Source organism: Megalops cyprinoides, chromosome 14, assembly GCF_013368585.1.
Source record: "Megalops cyprinoides isolate fMegCyp1 chromosome 14, fMegCyp1.pri, whole genome shotgun sequence".
NCBI lineage: Eukaryota > Metazoa > Chordata > Actinopteri > Elopiformes > Megalopidae > Megalops > Megalops cyprinoides.
The window spans coordinates 16,229,401-16,246,022 of NC_050596.1; the positions used below are offsets into that span (position 1 = coordinate 16,229,401).

The 16,622-nt window shown below is 36.7% G+C and overlaps 1 protein-coding gene across 3 annotated transcripts in view; it reads right to left on the bottom strand.

Moving 5' to 3' along the window:
• The window catches only part of LOC118788842 (protocadherin-9-like), a 141,698-nt gene that overhangs the window by 103,547 nt on the left and 21,529 nt on the right, over positions 1 to 16,622 (bottom strand). For 2 of the 3 annotated variants that reach the window (XM_036544971.1, XM_036544970.1), the window contains one exon: positions 6,836 to 6,937. The exons of the other annotated variant lie outside the window; for it this stretch is intronic. In XM_036544971.1, coding sequence (XP_036400864.1) covers positions 6,836 to 6,937 — 102 coding nt within the window. The remainder of the gene's footprint in view (positions 1 to 6,835; positions 6,938 to 16,622) is intronic. 3 annotated transcript variants of the gene reach the window in all.

The following is a 16,622-nucleotide window of genomic DNA, read 5'->3' on the forward strand; positions in this document are numbered from 1 at the left end:
AAACATATAGCTTTGACAAACATTTAATTATTGTGATTATTACCAAATACAGTTTCAATTAATCATTTTTGCTGTTTTCAAGTTGACTAAGAATGGAAACAATTCATGCTAATTTGGTGGAATGTATGAACTGTGAAAAATGTCAGCACTACCATTTGTTTGCGACACCTCTCATGCTGTAAAGCTCCAGTGAGATCTACTCGTAGGAAATGGTCTTACTCCCAGCTGAAGTAGGAGTGGGACGATTAATGAACAACTCCCATTGCCTCCCATTGAGGAGGGACTATTACTTTTATTAGTCCTAAAAGTGCTTTTTGCAGATTTCTTGAGTTCTTAATCCTCAGAATGTTGAAACCCACAGGCCCTGGACAGCTAGGACATGAGGTGAAGAGTATGAGTTCTACTTCATCACAAACTCACATTTTGGTCTTGCTGTTATGTGCACTGCATCTGAGAAGTAAACAATTAGATAGAAAACACCGAACCACTAGAAGAAATATTCTTACACATTAAAAATGCTCAGTTTGCATTATTTTTAAGGACACATGACAATGGAATAGTCAGTTGAGCATTTTTTGTGACTTTGTGGCATCTCTGTGATACTTAACAGTCACTACATTGGCAAGTCCCAGGTCATACAACCCATTTCATTCACTAAAGCTGAAAAAGCAAACATTTCTTTCAAGAAAGCATTTCAGTTTGATTTCATGTAGGATAACACAGTACATGATCCAGAGTCATACAAGTGTGAATATATGTATGTAGGACTTTATACACCAACAGATCATACAAACTCAAAATAAAAAATAAATTTAAAAAGTTTTCCTTTCATAAAGGACCAAACTCCCTCACTTACACAGTGAAAGAGTCACATAGTCAGGGATATGTTTAACAGACCTGTTAACCTTAAATGCAACCTTGCCTAAATACTAGTTAATTTGTGTATATGCATTTCCCCTTGCAATGCATTGTGAGTGGAGCTTATTGTGATTCCACGACCCCTTGATTATATGGCTACAATGGATACATTTACCAGCATTTGCATACATGCCCTAGAATGCTATTTTTGAGGCAGACAGAGTATCTATCTGGAAATGTCATTGCTGACTTCCTGGAACAATCTCAGCCATAAATGCACAAACAAAATTTCTGTGGGAAAGAATGCAATATTCACACTCAGCTAATGAGAACTGCGGTGAAATTTCTGAACTAATATCAGTCAAAGTGTTTAAAGTATTCATAAAATCTCCTGCTGGTCCCTGGTGTTGTCCCACTGAGATTCCATATTTCTCCACAAGGATTCTGAATGCAGTAGAGTGAGCATTATGTAGTTTCAGAAGAACAGAATTTTTCATTTTTTTCATATTTCTCATGCAGCTCAGCTTGTAAGAAAATCTGACATACATTTTACATTGGGGAGTTTACTCAAAAAATAAAGAATGGGTATTCAACATTTGTAACAATGTGTTGGTATTTTCTTTATCAGAGATGTTCAAACATGGTTATGGGGACCCAATCTCAAATATTGTGCTGCATAAAAATAGAATTGACAACTGTCAAAAATCAACTGCAACAATCTCCCCATGCTGATATTTCTCATCGTACTTAAGAAGGATGGTTCCAATATGTTCATCAGATAGACTGTTATATGTAGGATTGTGGAAAATCAGTACAATTAGTGGAAATAAAAAAAAAAAAAAACTTTTTTTTGATTTTATTGGTTACCTATAATTCCTGTTACCGAAAGAGGACAGGTCAATGTGTTCAACTCAAATGAAATACAACCATCCAAATTACATAAGTGTACATATATAAGTATAACATACAATTGCTTTGTGTTTAGTTTGATGCTTAAAGAGTTCTAAAAATGATTTAAAAAATATAAAACCAATGTGACAGATTTTGTCCTGCAAGTCAACGTATTTTTTACCACTGCATTCTACTCTTCCTTTGCAGTATCAAAAAGCTTTATGTGGAATAGATGAGCAGCTGAATATTAGATTAAAATCACTGTGTATTTTGCATATAGCATACAATCATCCACTCAGTTTCTTTGAACAACTGTGATTAAGCCTCAGCAAAATGTCTGATCAGAGCCAGTCATAGCTATGCCCACAGACAACTGAATGGAATTTGTGAATGATACTCCAGGACATTTTGAATAATCTCCGTGATGATGGAAGCTGTACTGTTTAATCATGTAAGGAGCAACACAAAAAAGACAATGGTACTCTAATGCCATTTTTGAGTTTTCCTGCCTACTGACTTCTGCTCATATGCTAATTATGCAGTATTCACCATTAAAGTCAAAATCATCACAAATATGTTCCCAAGCAAAATTTGTGCCTATGATTTGACCCTAAATTTCAATAAGCATCTATTCTGTTAGTTTAATAGTTTTTAATAGTATTTAATAGTTTTTATAGTATTTCATAGTTTTTTTTTTTTTTTTTCAATTTTGTTTTCCATAAAATGATGAGGAGAGTGTAGAAAAAATATTCATGTAGAACAAGATTCCGAGCCAGTGTAAGTCTGAAAAACATCATACAGTTACATAAAAGTATGAGATGAAGGAAGGCATAACAAAATTTGCCCTTGGTTTTGGTAAACAACAGTGGGTAGAGGTGAAGAGCCCTATTAGCTGAACCAACATTTCCCAAGCGTACGCTCTCAGAAACTACAACTCTGGTTTTCAAAGCTCCAATTAATGGCCTTGGACCTAATTAGTAAATTCAGATGCACCACAAGGCAAATCTCTGGGGATGAACCCTAAGAAGCTATTTTCATTACAGAGGAGCAGTACTTTAAGGATAAGGAAATATTCTGTAAAACAGGAGTGCACACTAAAGCATACATGCAAACATACATGTAATTTTTTTCTGCTAAACTTTATAGTCTTGTTACTTCCTATAAATTATCTCTATCCCTCATACTCAAGAGCTTCCTGATGACGATTTCTTAAGGAACAAAAGGTGGAATGAAGATGGTGATGCTATGAAACAAACAAAAAACTGACATTATTACAGCAGTTGGCATGTATATAGGACAACAAGATACTCCTCTCATTTTTACTTCTCTAATACACCAATACTATTACTTCTGACTACTCTCTTTCGTCATGGAGAAATCAAAGAGAGAAAAGAGGGGGCTGAGAGCCCGAGCAGATCGGTGTGGTGTTTGGAGGGGTGGAGGATTGGGGGTTGGGGAGTTGGGTGAGGAAACCAACCTCCAACCACAAGAAGTATTAGCTGTCAATATATATGTCTTCCCCCACCTCCACGATTGTTATTGATATTGTGATATTATTCTATCACCATTTTCTTTTTTTTTGTTTATTCAACACTACTCCATACTGTATGTATGTATTAAGGATCAGGGACACTACATGAGGGATAGTGCATTTAGCAGCTAATCATGTTTTGCAATTGAACTGAATAAATGACTGGAAAACGACACAGAAAAGGTAAATATACAGAATTAAAATGAAGAATATGATTCCATGACAATCCTAATTAAATCCTGTCTAATCTGACCATGGCCTTGGTTTTGGTAAAGGATCTGGCTTCAGGGTAATTGAGAAAACATCGACAGGAAAGGGAGAGAGAGAGAGAGTCTGGAAGCAGCCACGACAATACAGCCAGTGCTAGAACCAGCTCCTTTGCTTTGAGTGGGCATTTAACGGACAACTGATTAACTCCATCAGGAACTGCTAATACAAATGCATCAGAACTGACGTTATTTCGAATGCAATATAAGTAGGCACACCTGTGGAGTCAGACAAGCCGGTGCCAGACTTGCTAAACAGTATTCGGAAGACCTATTATTACAAGACAGAAAGTACACTTCATCTCAGCTCTGCATCTAACTACAATCAAGTCATTGAAAGCTCTTGAAATATCGCCATGATGGGCCAAGAAAATACTTCCCCATTCAAAATGCTCATATAGCTCTTCATTTTGATGGGGAGCGCTAGATAAGCTGCAAGGTAAAATGCATATACATACCTACAAAGGCATGATGACATCATGCTTGCAATGCTTTGAAAAGGTCATAGAGAAAAGAGCTCCCTGTGAAGTACATTGGGCTATTAGGATAATGCTAAAAGCTTTGCTGCTGTTTATGGAAAGATAGAGCACAATGTTAAGCCTCTACTGCATTTTTTTACTCCTCACAGCATCTCATTGTTTCTTATGTTTGATAGCCCATATTCAAAGCTATGCTGGGTTCATTTCTGAGAAAATGTAATGCTCCCATTCATATAGCTATTCAGATATCCCCCAACGACTATTCAAGGACGCCCAGAGACATCCTCACTCTTCATTCCTCTGCTGAAACTGCCATAACAGAATAATCCACACGTGAGGGTAAGGAAAGTTTAGGTGAAAAGGTTTGGGCTGCATGCTCTCTCCTTTTCCAGACCTCATTGGTTTAAATTAGACCCCCCATTTGTACTGTACAAATTATCTTCTTAAGCTTCTTCTCCGCAAAATGAGGTCAAGTTTTTCAAATTCATTTTCAACCCTTTCTAGATAAGCCTATAATAAAACACAACACATTCAGATACTTTTTAGAGAGTTTCAGATATTTTTTAGAGAGTAGTAACCATATTGATGCTGCAGCTTTATTTCCTGTTGTTCATTGCATTAGACATCGGATTGGGTGAAAAACTTGCTCACAAAACAGACAAACTCAAATGTATTGAACTAATGTGGTTGGGCTTGGCTCCTTTGTCAAAAGAGCTCACTGCATATGCATCTGGAAAATGTTCTGTGTTGGTCTTTACTCTCACAACAAAGGCACATTGCCTATTTTATTGCCTATTTTATGACTTTTCTTTTATGTTCTACATCATCTGATTAGTTTCTAATAAGTATAACAGGGTATAATGCCAGTAAGCCAGGGATCACTGATGACCCAGGTTTTATGGCGACCTCATTCTATGCAGATGCATTTCGTGTTGATTCATGCAACAGGATGCAACGCAATCAACCTTAGATCCTAAAACAGGGAGAGTACTCTGTCTCACACAGTATGGAAGCAAACCCCATATGGACCAATAACACATTTCCTAATGTACCCATTTCCTTTACATATTTGCAAGTGAGAACACCGATGACTTAAAAATGCAGTTAAAATTAAACTAGTGTGAAAAAAGCTATTAAATAATATTGTCATTATTAAACTATTGTCATTATTAAACTAACAGTATAGATGCTTATTGAGATTTATGGTCAAATCATTTGGTATCCTGAGACTACATTTTCAGTTAGTAAAAATAAACAAAACACCTTCATTATTTCCCAGAATGGCTGTCTTTTAGTATTCAGCTTGAAAGCGCTCTTTGGCATTCACAAATATTTACGTTAGTTTTAATTTGCTCGAAGTTTCATAAATTTCACACCTGTTTTTGATAGCTCATCACCAAATTATGCTGCATAACACATTATTCCATTTTTGCTAATTTTGTACATGAAATTAACTGACACTGGGACCAGATTATTATAAATCAATGTTATATTTGAAAAAAAAAAAAAAAAAAAAACTGATAGCTGAGAATTTCATGATGGAATTTTAATATTAAGACATATGATTATGAGCATTTTTAGGAATAACTATCCTTGAGTATTTTATTGAGTATTTTTTTTCTGTGTTTAGGTAACTCATTTACAACATTATAATTAATGGAATTCAAAATGTTGCATTTCCTCTGCATCTTGTCATTCCATTTTTATATTGCAATGACTTTTGCATCCATTAAGCTAATGTGTACCCTCCTGGTGGTAGATGTTAAGGTGAATTCCCTCACATTGATCCTGATCAGAAGTATTACCATGGAGCATGCATCATAAATTTACCCTTCCTTTTTAATGTTCTCCCTCCTAGAGACAGTTTTATGACTTAATGATTTGGTGTCTTGACTTAAGGAAGGGCACCCTGTATACAGTATTTCAACTCATCCATCAAAACTACCAAACAATTTAATTCCCTTTGAACACCTTGAGGAATGAGGAGGTTATCTCAACCCACCAGCACCACTTCTAAGAAAAGAGGAACATCTATTTGGTGGATAGCTACATCAGTAATTTTTATCAAAATCTGTTGAACACAAGGGCAGGCTTGCTGTAAGACAAGATTCTCAAGGTTCCCTTTCATCATCCATTCAATTAGATGCTTCAAAGAACTCAAGTAGTTATCAGATATTAGCCATAAAAACACCTGACGACAGCATGCTGTTCTGGTTATTGCTCCACTCCCTCCGCTATTCTTTTGGGCCATCACACATACTTCAAAAATACTTGCACACTCAGTACATGAAGTCTATATAATATGGTATGTACAATATATCAATATGTATACAGTATGCTATCTAGCAGCATATTATCGCAATTTATTAATTCCACTTAGAATCCTCTTAAAATGAACACTTTTTAAAATAAATTTCTTTGTGTGAATTTATGTGGAAGATCTCCTTCCATTAAAACCCATCCTCGGAAAAACACAGACATCCCTGCTACCCTAGTAAAGGTTTTAGAAACAAAACTTAGTGTAAAATTTCATTATAAACTAAAATAAGATCAGCAAACTATCCTCTTATTATGAGTCTTATTATGAGTATGAAAACAGTATTTTAACTAAGGATGACTTTATGACTGTTAGTGCATAATTAAACCATATTTAAAATATGTTATTGTGATAATGTTTAAAGAGTAAATATTGTAGAGGATCAGTATAAAGTGGAAGCATTTCAGATGTTTATTAAATGGTGGGATGTACTGTTCAAATGAATGTCACTGAAAGAATGAATATCTGTAGGAACTGGACCAGCAGTACTCACTAAAGGTGTGCATGGGACCCAATATTCAGGATTCAGTTCAGGTCGGGATCGGAGGTCCAGATATTCAGGATTCAGTTCAGTTTGGGCTCTGGTTAAAGATCCCTTCATGAAAAATTCAAGAAGATAATGTTAACTTAACATTATGAAATGTTTAGTCTGTAACACATAAATAGTACTAGTGGTTGAGGTTTTGCACTGGATGTGTTTATGTATGGATATATACAGGTCATATATGGCAATGAAACTAGAATAAACAACAGTAAACTAGAATAGAGTAAACTAATAGAATGGAAATAAATGGCCTCTCCCTTTAAAGCCCTTGAGCTATAAGACTGAATTAAGTCTTCATTGTGCCATGTCGTTGTTAAGCTTGAATTAAACCTTCATTATACCTACAATACATGTAGTCATTGCTTATAAAACTGCATGTCAAACAGGCAATGTGCAATTTGATCTGTTAGCTTATTACTTTTCATTATCATATGTATTGTATTCTGTATTAATAGTTTAAGTATTTAAAATAAATCATTAAATTAAACATACCACTTGATATTATTATCATAGCCATGCCTGTCCAGCAAGTGAGAAGAATTACAGAACAATGCACATTACATCAGTGACATTTCAAAGGAGATTCAAATAATCATCAAGAATACATTTACAATTTTGTTCAACATCAACAAGAATGCAATATATAGATCAAGTTGACCCAATCAATGACAAGTAAAACAAACATGTATTCAAATGCTAAAATACATATTTCAGGTCACAGTAAAATGATATGTTCTTTTACATTATTCCCCTGGAGCCTTTATGATGCACCATTGGCAAACTTTTTTTCCAATAATTTTGAATGGTTTAATCTGAATTTAAAGTTTACACCACAAAAAGGCATGAAAAAGATTCAGAATTTAGCCATTAAAAACTGCAAAACATAGTATGAACATGTGTCATTTTTGTGTTAAAAAAAAAACAAAATCAATGTGATGAATGATGAATACTATTCATAGTTTCCATCCTCAGCAATCCTACCCACTGCTAAATTTCATTCCAGCAAAAATTATACAAAAATAGTTTTGCTTGAAAATCCAATTTTCAATTTATTTATTATCCTGACCTTAATGACTGGTCCAATATGAAGTGAATCACCGTGCCCTCAGATGCATGATGTATGCCGTAATTATCTACTGATTTACCATATCACTGTGTGTAATGAGGCTGTGCTTCATAGAGCTCGAGGCATAAATCAATGTCTTTTTGTGAAAATGACCGAAACAGTAATGAACTTAGATATTGGAGGAGCTAGAAGAGTATCTCTCCAACCATTTTCTATTTCAGCTTTTCACTGCTGTATACATTGATTGGGGGGGGGGGGGGGGGGGGGGCAAACAGGATCTTACATTGGAAGGTGACTTCTCCTTTGCTGCTGATGTGGCATCAATGACTGGATCTAAATACTACCAACTCCTACACACAGAATTTTGATTAATGACACATTGACCTGCAGAGTTTTCCAGTTGGAAGAATTATTAATCACACACTCAGAAATGCCTATTAGCCCCTGGTAGAAATGAAGTAGTCATGAAAGTGAATACAGTGTGATAGGCAAGTGCAAATGTTCGCACTGTATACAATTCATATTGAATTGATTATATAAAAAAGACTACAATAATACAATACAGATGACTAAAGTAAGTACTAAAAGTCTAAAATATATATCATAGATTGGACAAAAAGTGTGGTTGAGAGGGTGGATATTAATTTCAACAGCAAGACTGAATGTAGAATGTAGTTCTGTGGAGGGTGTACCAGCCCCATTCTCTTACTCTGTTGTGTCAGTTCTGTAAACTTGCATGTAATTGATTTTGAGCGGGAATAATTGGGTGTTTTATTGTGTTACTGTTCTTCATTGGGGATTAAGGGGAAGTTGGGACGCTGAAACCCTTTTGTTAGACACGTGGAGGGAAATCATCCATGTGGCAGTAGTTACAGTTCCTACTGAGCCACACTATCTGGGTAGTGAGTGACCTGTCTTCAATTGCTTTACCTAGTTTTTCATAGAGAATAGAGATATCATCATTGTTCATCTTGGCTATTTTATCCTTCTTTTGGAAAAATTCATGAAGTTTCAGTATTCGACTTCCAATAGGTTATTTGATATTTAATTCATTATTATTTTGCCTATTAATCCAGACAGATGTGTTCTTGAACAAGGTCATCATTTGGCAACACATCAATTTTCTATTGTAGGTTAACCCTAACCCTTCTATTGTAGGCTAACACATATGTTTAGCAGAATCTTGACACAGCATTATATTAATCAGTTTAACTAAGCAGAAAGTGACCACGAAGGACAAATGACTTAAGGGTGTTTCACCCCATTCGTTAATAGTACTGTTAAACTGAATAAATGTCTGAGTGAAATTGATCAGTGCATTATTAAAGGCTTAATGGTATTCTGATATGCTCTGCATGCATCTTTAATCTGCTAATGTGGTTACACAACTATTAATTTCGAAAGGCCTATGATTCTGCAAGTGAATGGTGAATAGCTGTAACACTGGGTAAGATAAAAATGGTTTCATCATGAGGTATGTCAAACTCGAAACTGGATAATATGTTTGTCACTTGACTATGTAAAGAAGACTTGTAAATTGCAATAGAAAGGTAATGTGTTTTGCATGTTTTAATTTTAATTTAATTTTTAATTTTGTATTAAAGTTACAGTGAACCTACCCATTTTAGAGACTGTAACTCATTCATCCTTTTTCTACTCTCTGTGAAGCAAGTTAGCAAAGGATTGCTTTGCACTGCACTCCGAAAAAAATCTGGGCCTATGAAGGTTCTCTGGGGGAACATTAAACCAAGGTTACAGAGAGCTGGCAACTGGCCCTTCCCTGGATCGATGGTTTCTTTCTACCCTTTCCCATCCCCTCTGAGCTTTTTCCTTTGACTGAAGCTGGCCAACAAGGGCTGTATACAGGCAGTGGAGATGCAGAATTGACCCAGCTGTCTTCTCAAAGACATTATTCTCCAACTTCTAATTTCCTTCCATTCCAGAGCTACTCTTTAGCTTTACACCAGCTCTAACAGAAACAAAAAGCCAAAGATTTTATCATAAAAGATATATTTTTCCACTTTGTGGTCCCTGATGCTATAATATTCACCCATCCTTTTGGGTTCAAGTATTCCTGTAGGAGGCAGTTGGGCAGAGTAATTCAAAGGCCTATATATTTTTATATATATTTTAATACTGAACCATTGATATAATAATATAGTGCAACAGTGTGGTGACACTTCCTGCAAACAGGGCACTTATTTATTTTACTTGTGACTTGCCAGCATCTGGCAACAATTTGACCAAAATGTGTTTTCAGAGTTACCATTTCCTCACTGACAGCTACTACTGGGACCAGTGCATGCTCATTTTTGGCATTACAGTATATGCCATGTGACCATGTTTAATTGCTCAACAGCCCCTTCTTCACTCTACTTCAACCCCTCTTGGGTATAGGCTTACTTTACTTTGTGATGCTTGTAAAATGCTTGTAAAAAAGTATAGAAGTCACTGAATTTTTCATCTAGCTGTTTTTCTTCCTGTGGATGAAACAGGACATTCCCTGAAGACAAGGAACCAAGAAACTTTATTCATCTAGTCCTCTATAGTGTCTGTGGTCTTCTGTGTTACATTCAATTTTGTTAAAAGTTTGACTTTGACTTGACAACTCTGACTTGAATTGTGTCAGCTATGACTTGAGTTATGAAGATGTGGCTATTTAAAATACACTGTTTTTTTGTGTGTCATGATGTGGATAAACAAATTAAAGATTGATGAATTCAATTTGTGGCAAGACAGACACCCTTTGTGCAGGAGGATTGAATTAAAAAAGATTCCCTTGCCTCGAACATGTGGCTAAATATAATCTTGACTTTAAAGTAAAGCTAGCTAATAAATCCTTTTAAATCCAGACTTAAAGCACTGACAGAATGGCAGGTACATTTAATGCTGCTCAAAGGCAATCATTATGCAAGTGAGAACATACAGTTCTGCTTAGAGCTACAGCAGACTTATTTAAGTATAATGAAGTTTCCCACACTGTTTTCCTGAGTGAAATTATATATAACACATGAGCATCTAAGTAAAAGGGTTAAGGGGCAGGTAGGTTTATTATATAGCACAACTATAATTTAAAACAGTTTCATGGATCATTTTTGATTTGGAAATATAAATTACTACTTGAAAGATGATTTACCCATAATTGGTATGAGTCTGGTAAAGTTACACTTGCTGACACTTCATGGTATTTTTTGTCTGCATGTTTTTGCATAGTTAGCTTTAACAGAGTAGTTGCAGTCATGTTTGTACTAGTTCATCACATCTAAACATTGATAGGCCATTCCACATACACTTTTGTGAGCATTGTTTTGCATCCCTATAAGAAACAGTAGAGGAAGAAAAAATATTTGTAAATGCAATTGATTCGAACTGATAGAACAAAGGTACCCTGGGCATGTTGGCTACTGTATATGCAACATTCATTATCGTGACACTAATTGGTGCAACGCTGAAAGAAGACAGCAATAAGAGGGGATTCTTTGCTGAAGTGAGCACTGCGTTCACATCATTGCCAAATATCGCTTACCTCTGCCAATCTGGAGCAAGAGGATGAAATATTAAGGAACAAGCCTCAGTGAATGAAGGCTTTGAAGAGCAGGGAGACATGTAATGTGGTCTGCGTCTCCCCTTGCCTCGCAGAGAAAAGGGATCAGGGAGAGAAATGACTGTCTGCGCTTGAAGATTCACTTTCACGCCTCATGGATCCTTACCAACTTAATTGTGAATTGGATTTTATGCCCCACTGGAAATTATGGTGTGAAGACTTTCCCCCTCTTGTTCCAGTGCACCATAAAATATGCAATTAGCAGTGCACCTGTGGATTCGGCAGGCTTTCTCCTGCCCTTGAGACAATAATAGCTTCAAGCGAGTCATCATTCAGACTGTAGTGAAAATATATTCTGGCTGTGACGCTGGCTTGAAATCAAAACCAACCCCTGAAGCACATTTCACAGGGTGTGCCACTACATTAAGGAGAAAACACTGTTTGCCCAAGTTAATGTATGAATAGTAATCAGTAAATTTATTGGGGTCTTGTCAAAATTCAAGCCTTTGAGCACAGAGCTTGAAAAAGCATAATACTCAGACTAGTGAAGCTTAGTATTCAGGGGGTTAAGAACAGTCAAGTTTAAGTTTGTTTTCCGAAGCAACTCTTTGTCTTGCAAGATCACGACCAGGACCATACCAAGTAAAGAAAATGTAAGAAATGTAAGAAAATGTTTTGCACGCTACCCAATATGAATTATTGGAGTGTTATCAACCACAGCAGATTCGATCATAAAAGATAACACAAACCTTCCCTCCATCACATTTAATAGGCAACTGTCAGGTCTATACATACACTTAACAGAAATGATAGATGGCAACTTACATAACAAAAAAAGGCCTTTATTCTGTATGTGTGCAGTGTGAAAAATAAGCATTGCAATACTGAAACACAGCTACTTTCAAAGACTGCATGGATAACTGAGACTGGAGTAGACCTTTAAGTTAAGAAATGCATATTCCATATTCAGTATTACATAATATAGGGCCTATTATTAATTCAGACCAAACAACAAATGTTTTATTTATTACTCCCAAGTCTATCTATATTTGGTTCAGGTTCATCTCCTGAAGATCTAATAACACCTATGAAATTTTAAACAAAACTATTGGAAGAATGAGATCTTAAAATATATGCAAAACATGTGTAGTGTTTCCCTTGTCTAGCATGTGATTACATAAAAGGCATGTATGTATGCTGCATTCATATACTATTTACCAGTACATAGCATTTTATAACAAGGAGAATTATAACAGACAGCTTCACTTGACAAATTAAATGATTCATACTTACATGTAGATTACCATTTCAGATGATTAGGTCACAAGGCCAGTTGCTCACTTGTCAGCTTTGAAAATATCATACTTTGAAATATGGAAGGTAACTGACAGAGCATTCTGCTAACTTAACTATATTTGGTCATATGCCTAAAGTGATTTCAATTGATTGTCTAATATTTTGTCAAAACATTCTTCAAATGACAGTTATATTACGTTTTATGAAGTACTAAAACATTGACACAAAGTGAGATATTGCAATCACTCAAGCCTTCTTGCTCGGACTCCTACACTCAAGGGTAATGCACAACACAACAGGGTCACTTCACTTGATAAAGTACTTAATAATTCATACTTACAGGAAGATGATTGTCTTATGTGGACTCCAGAGGAAACTCAAGGGTAAACAGTAGCCTCTAATGCCACACTTTGAATATATGAGGCTGTTATTCAATTTATCTCGCTTCCTGGCTGCTATGCTGTGTAACAGGCATGGTCTGACCAGACCATGATACAACTAACATGATAACTAGCATGTAGTAGAGGCATCTGTAACACTGGGCAGGCTGTAGCCCACCTAAAATGCTGCTGAACAATTCTGCTAAAATTATGTATATTTTGTGACAGTGAGATGAGAGGTACATGAAAATGGCATTTTATTTGTCCTATATTTGTACTCTTGTTTGCATACTCTGTAGAAATATGGGGCTCCCGAGTGGCTCAGTTGGTAAAAGCACTCGTTTTGAGTGTAGATGGAGCACTACGGCCTGGGTTTGTACCCGACTGTGTCACTAGCCGACAGTGACCAGGAGCTCACAGGCGGAACACATTGGCTTCGTTCCACCAAGGATAGGGGCGGGTAAGTCGGCAGGGGCTTCGGTCCCATTAGCAAGAGCAACCCCTGCTAGTCGATCATGCGCCTGTGGTCCATGTGCCAAAGCTGCATACAAAATGTCTTCCTCTGACTCATCTCTGTGCTAGCTTAGCTTGTGGACCACAGTGCGAAAAGAAGCAGCGGCTGACGGAGGAGGGCACGTGCTTGTCCACGCTCTCCCAGCTTGACAGTGGGGGTTGTACAATGGGACCGAACATCGATGATGACAAATTGGACATTCAAGAATTGGGGAGAAAATGGAAAAAAAAAATCTGATTTCCTAAATCTTCTCAGGCATGAGTGACACATTTAATCAAGCAATAATGCAAGCTAGCAAAATTCAAACACAGGCTTCCATATCTAGATAACTAGCTGGTTAACATCTCAACAATAGAATAACATTGTATTAAACAACAATTCCATGTGTAAAGCTACAGGTAATGTGTTCATGACAGAAAACAACATTTCAAAAACAAAAGCAAATGGGCCTTATTACTTAGACACAGCCTTCTCCTACATTAGCTAACATTACGTATGAAGCCAAATGGAAGTAACATTTTCTTTGTGTCAGATTAAGTTAAAAATGCATCCACCAGAACAGGAAAGGCAGCAGTTTTATTCTGTCTGATACAGTGTATGTGAATTACTCCTGAGAGGCAGATGGCAGCATGAAATGTTGAAACACATTTGAAGTCCAATTTAAGAATCTGACTGTGTATGCGTGGGACAATGCAAACTACAAGTCCAGTGGTTACAATGATATCCTTTGAATCTTGCTGCCAGAATGATGTCAGAATCAATTAAACCAACAATAAACAAGTGTAAGTGACAAATGAACATCAGACACTTGCATGGCAGATGCACCACAAAAACAACAGCCTGTAGAAAAGCTAACGGCATATTACAGGTCATTATTTGAAGAAAATACATTGCAATCAACAATCTCACAAGGTTCTCACAGCTTTCAATATGTTTACCCCTTAATAAGTTTGTGGTTTAAATGTGGAAACCCTCCCAGGGTCAATCCAAACTTGACAAATACAAATTGCATGCAAAAGAAAATGGCATGCAATTTTGGCATTAATGGCAGCCATGCTGACTATGATTCTCTCCCCTCAAAGTATTGTAACTGATACAAATACTTTGTGAAATAAATGGTCATTTTGAACCAATTATTTCAATTGCAGTCTGACACTGTCTGCCTTTTCACTTGAAATCATAGAATCCATTAAAAAAAACTGAAGTTGCTACAGGAAGACATGTGAGATGCATTATCTAAGATTTGCAGTATCAGTGTCCCAACTGCAGCATTCCATTCCAAGCATTGTGGTCATTGGTTTGTAACCCAAGCCTAAACTCCACACTTCTTTCCCCCGAGCTGAGAGCATAAATAAACACTGCAGCCAAGTGGGAAGAAAAAAATCCTGGTACAGAGGGAAGCCACTAAGTGTTCAGAGAAAAATTAAACTATACTGTTAAAGATCGGACCCTAACATTTCCATATGCCACCACTTTAGCAGGTCTGAAGAAGCCAAGCTCACACCAGATGCTGAGAGATTTAGGAGGAAAGGAGGCAGGCTCAGGAAGGCCCTCAAAGAGATGGGAGAAATGAGTGGCTCAGGACAACATCAAACTGAAAACTAAACAGCAGTAATGGAGCCTAGTACAGGCTATGCATTGTGTCCTTCCACTGTTTCATGCAGCCAGCCAGTGTGCGTCTAATAAATCTAACCCTCAGGAAGCTGGAATCTATTGGGGAGTAACCTGGATTTTGTCAAATTCTGAGGTTGCTTAATCCAGCAAAATAAGATATTAATCTAGAAACTCTGGAAGAATCCAATCTGTTTGCTTCTCAGAACATCAGGTCCCCCAGAAACATGTGACTGCCTTGTTACCTCCCCGCCCCCAAAACATCCAGGCACAACAGATAGCTGTTTCATAAGATATTTAGCATATATACTAGTGAGTCCTGTGTAATTTACATGAACACACTTGTTATTATTTTCTTTGTTCCTAACTTTGAGTGACCATTTTTTGACCAGTGTTACTTTACAACTTCTTTTAACTTGCATATATAATTTATGCAAATATGCATTTGACAAGCCTGGCCATTACCATTCCTAAAAATGGCTGCCATCAGAATGTTTTCATTGCACTCCTTTTGTGAGGTTGCCCGCTTTGACTTGTTCTTGTTTTGTTTTTGAATTACAAACCCCCCCCCCACATTCTCCCTCTGCCTCTGTACACTTGATTCTCCCTGGTGACTGAACAAGACATGGCATCAGCTGCAAATCATTAGGCATGCAGAGCACACCTTGCGGCAAATGAAACGCTTCAGTCTGCACTACAATCGATAACACTATAATTTTCTTTCCCAAATAATGATATCGTCATGTACGTGCATGGGTGCAAGCCACTGCATTTCTATCACATATTGTTACAATATCATGTATCTGTATTGCTGCTCTGCTAAACTCGGTGTGGTACAACACTGTTGCTAGGCTGTGTCACCTTTTTAATCAGCATACATCACAATGTTTTCCATTTTTTCTGTGGGCCTGTAGAAAAAAAGCCATGATATGTATGCATAGATGTGTCCGGATTAAAATGTCAGTTTAAAACTGCTTGTAAGATTATGGATAACTACAGCCCAGATCGCCCCTGACTGTTGCAATAATGGTTCTGAAATTCAAAGGCAATTACATCATACTGCATTATAACAGGCTAGATAATCTCATCTTCCAACCCTCACACATCTTGGAGACCACATTGTTTCCTTAAAGCTTTGGATTTTAAATAAAGGAATTTAATTATGTCACCACTCAGTGCAGGGGGTATTATGTGTTACAGAAGCTGACATGTAAGTTGAGATGAAAGCATTCCCAAACCTCATATTCATCATATAGTATAGTTTACTGTGGCTGCTCACAAATAAATGACTATAAATGTTGTTACTTTGCTATATTGCTGCTTTC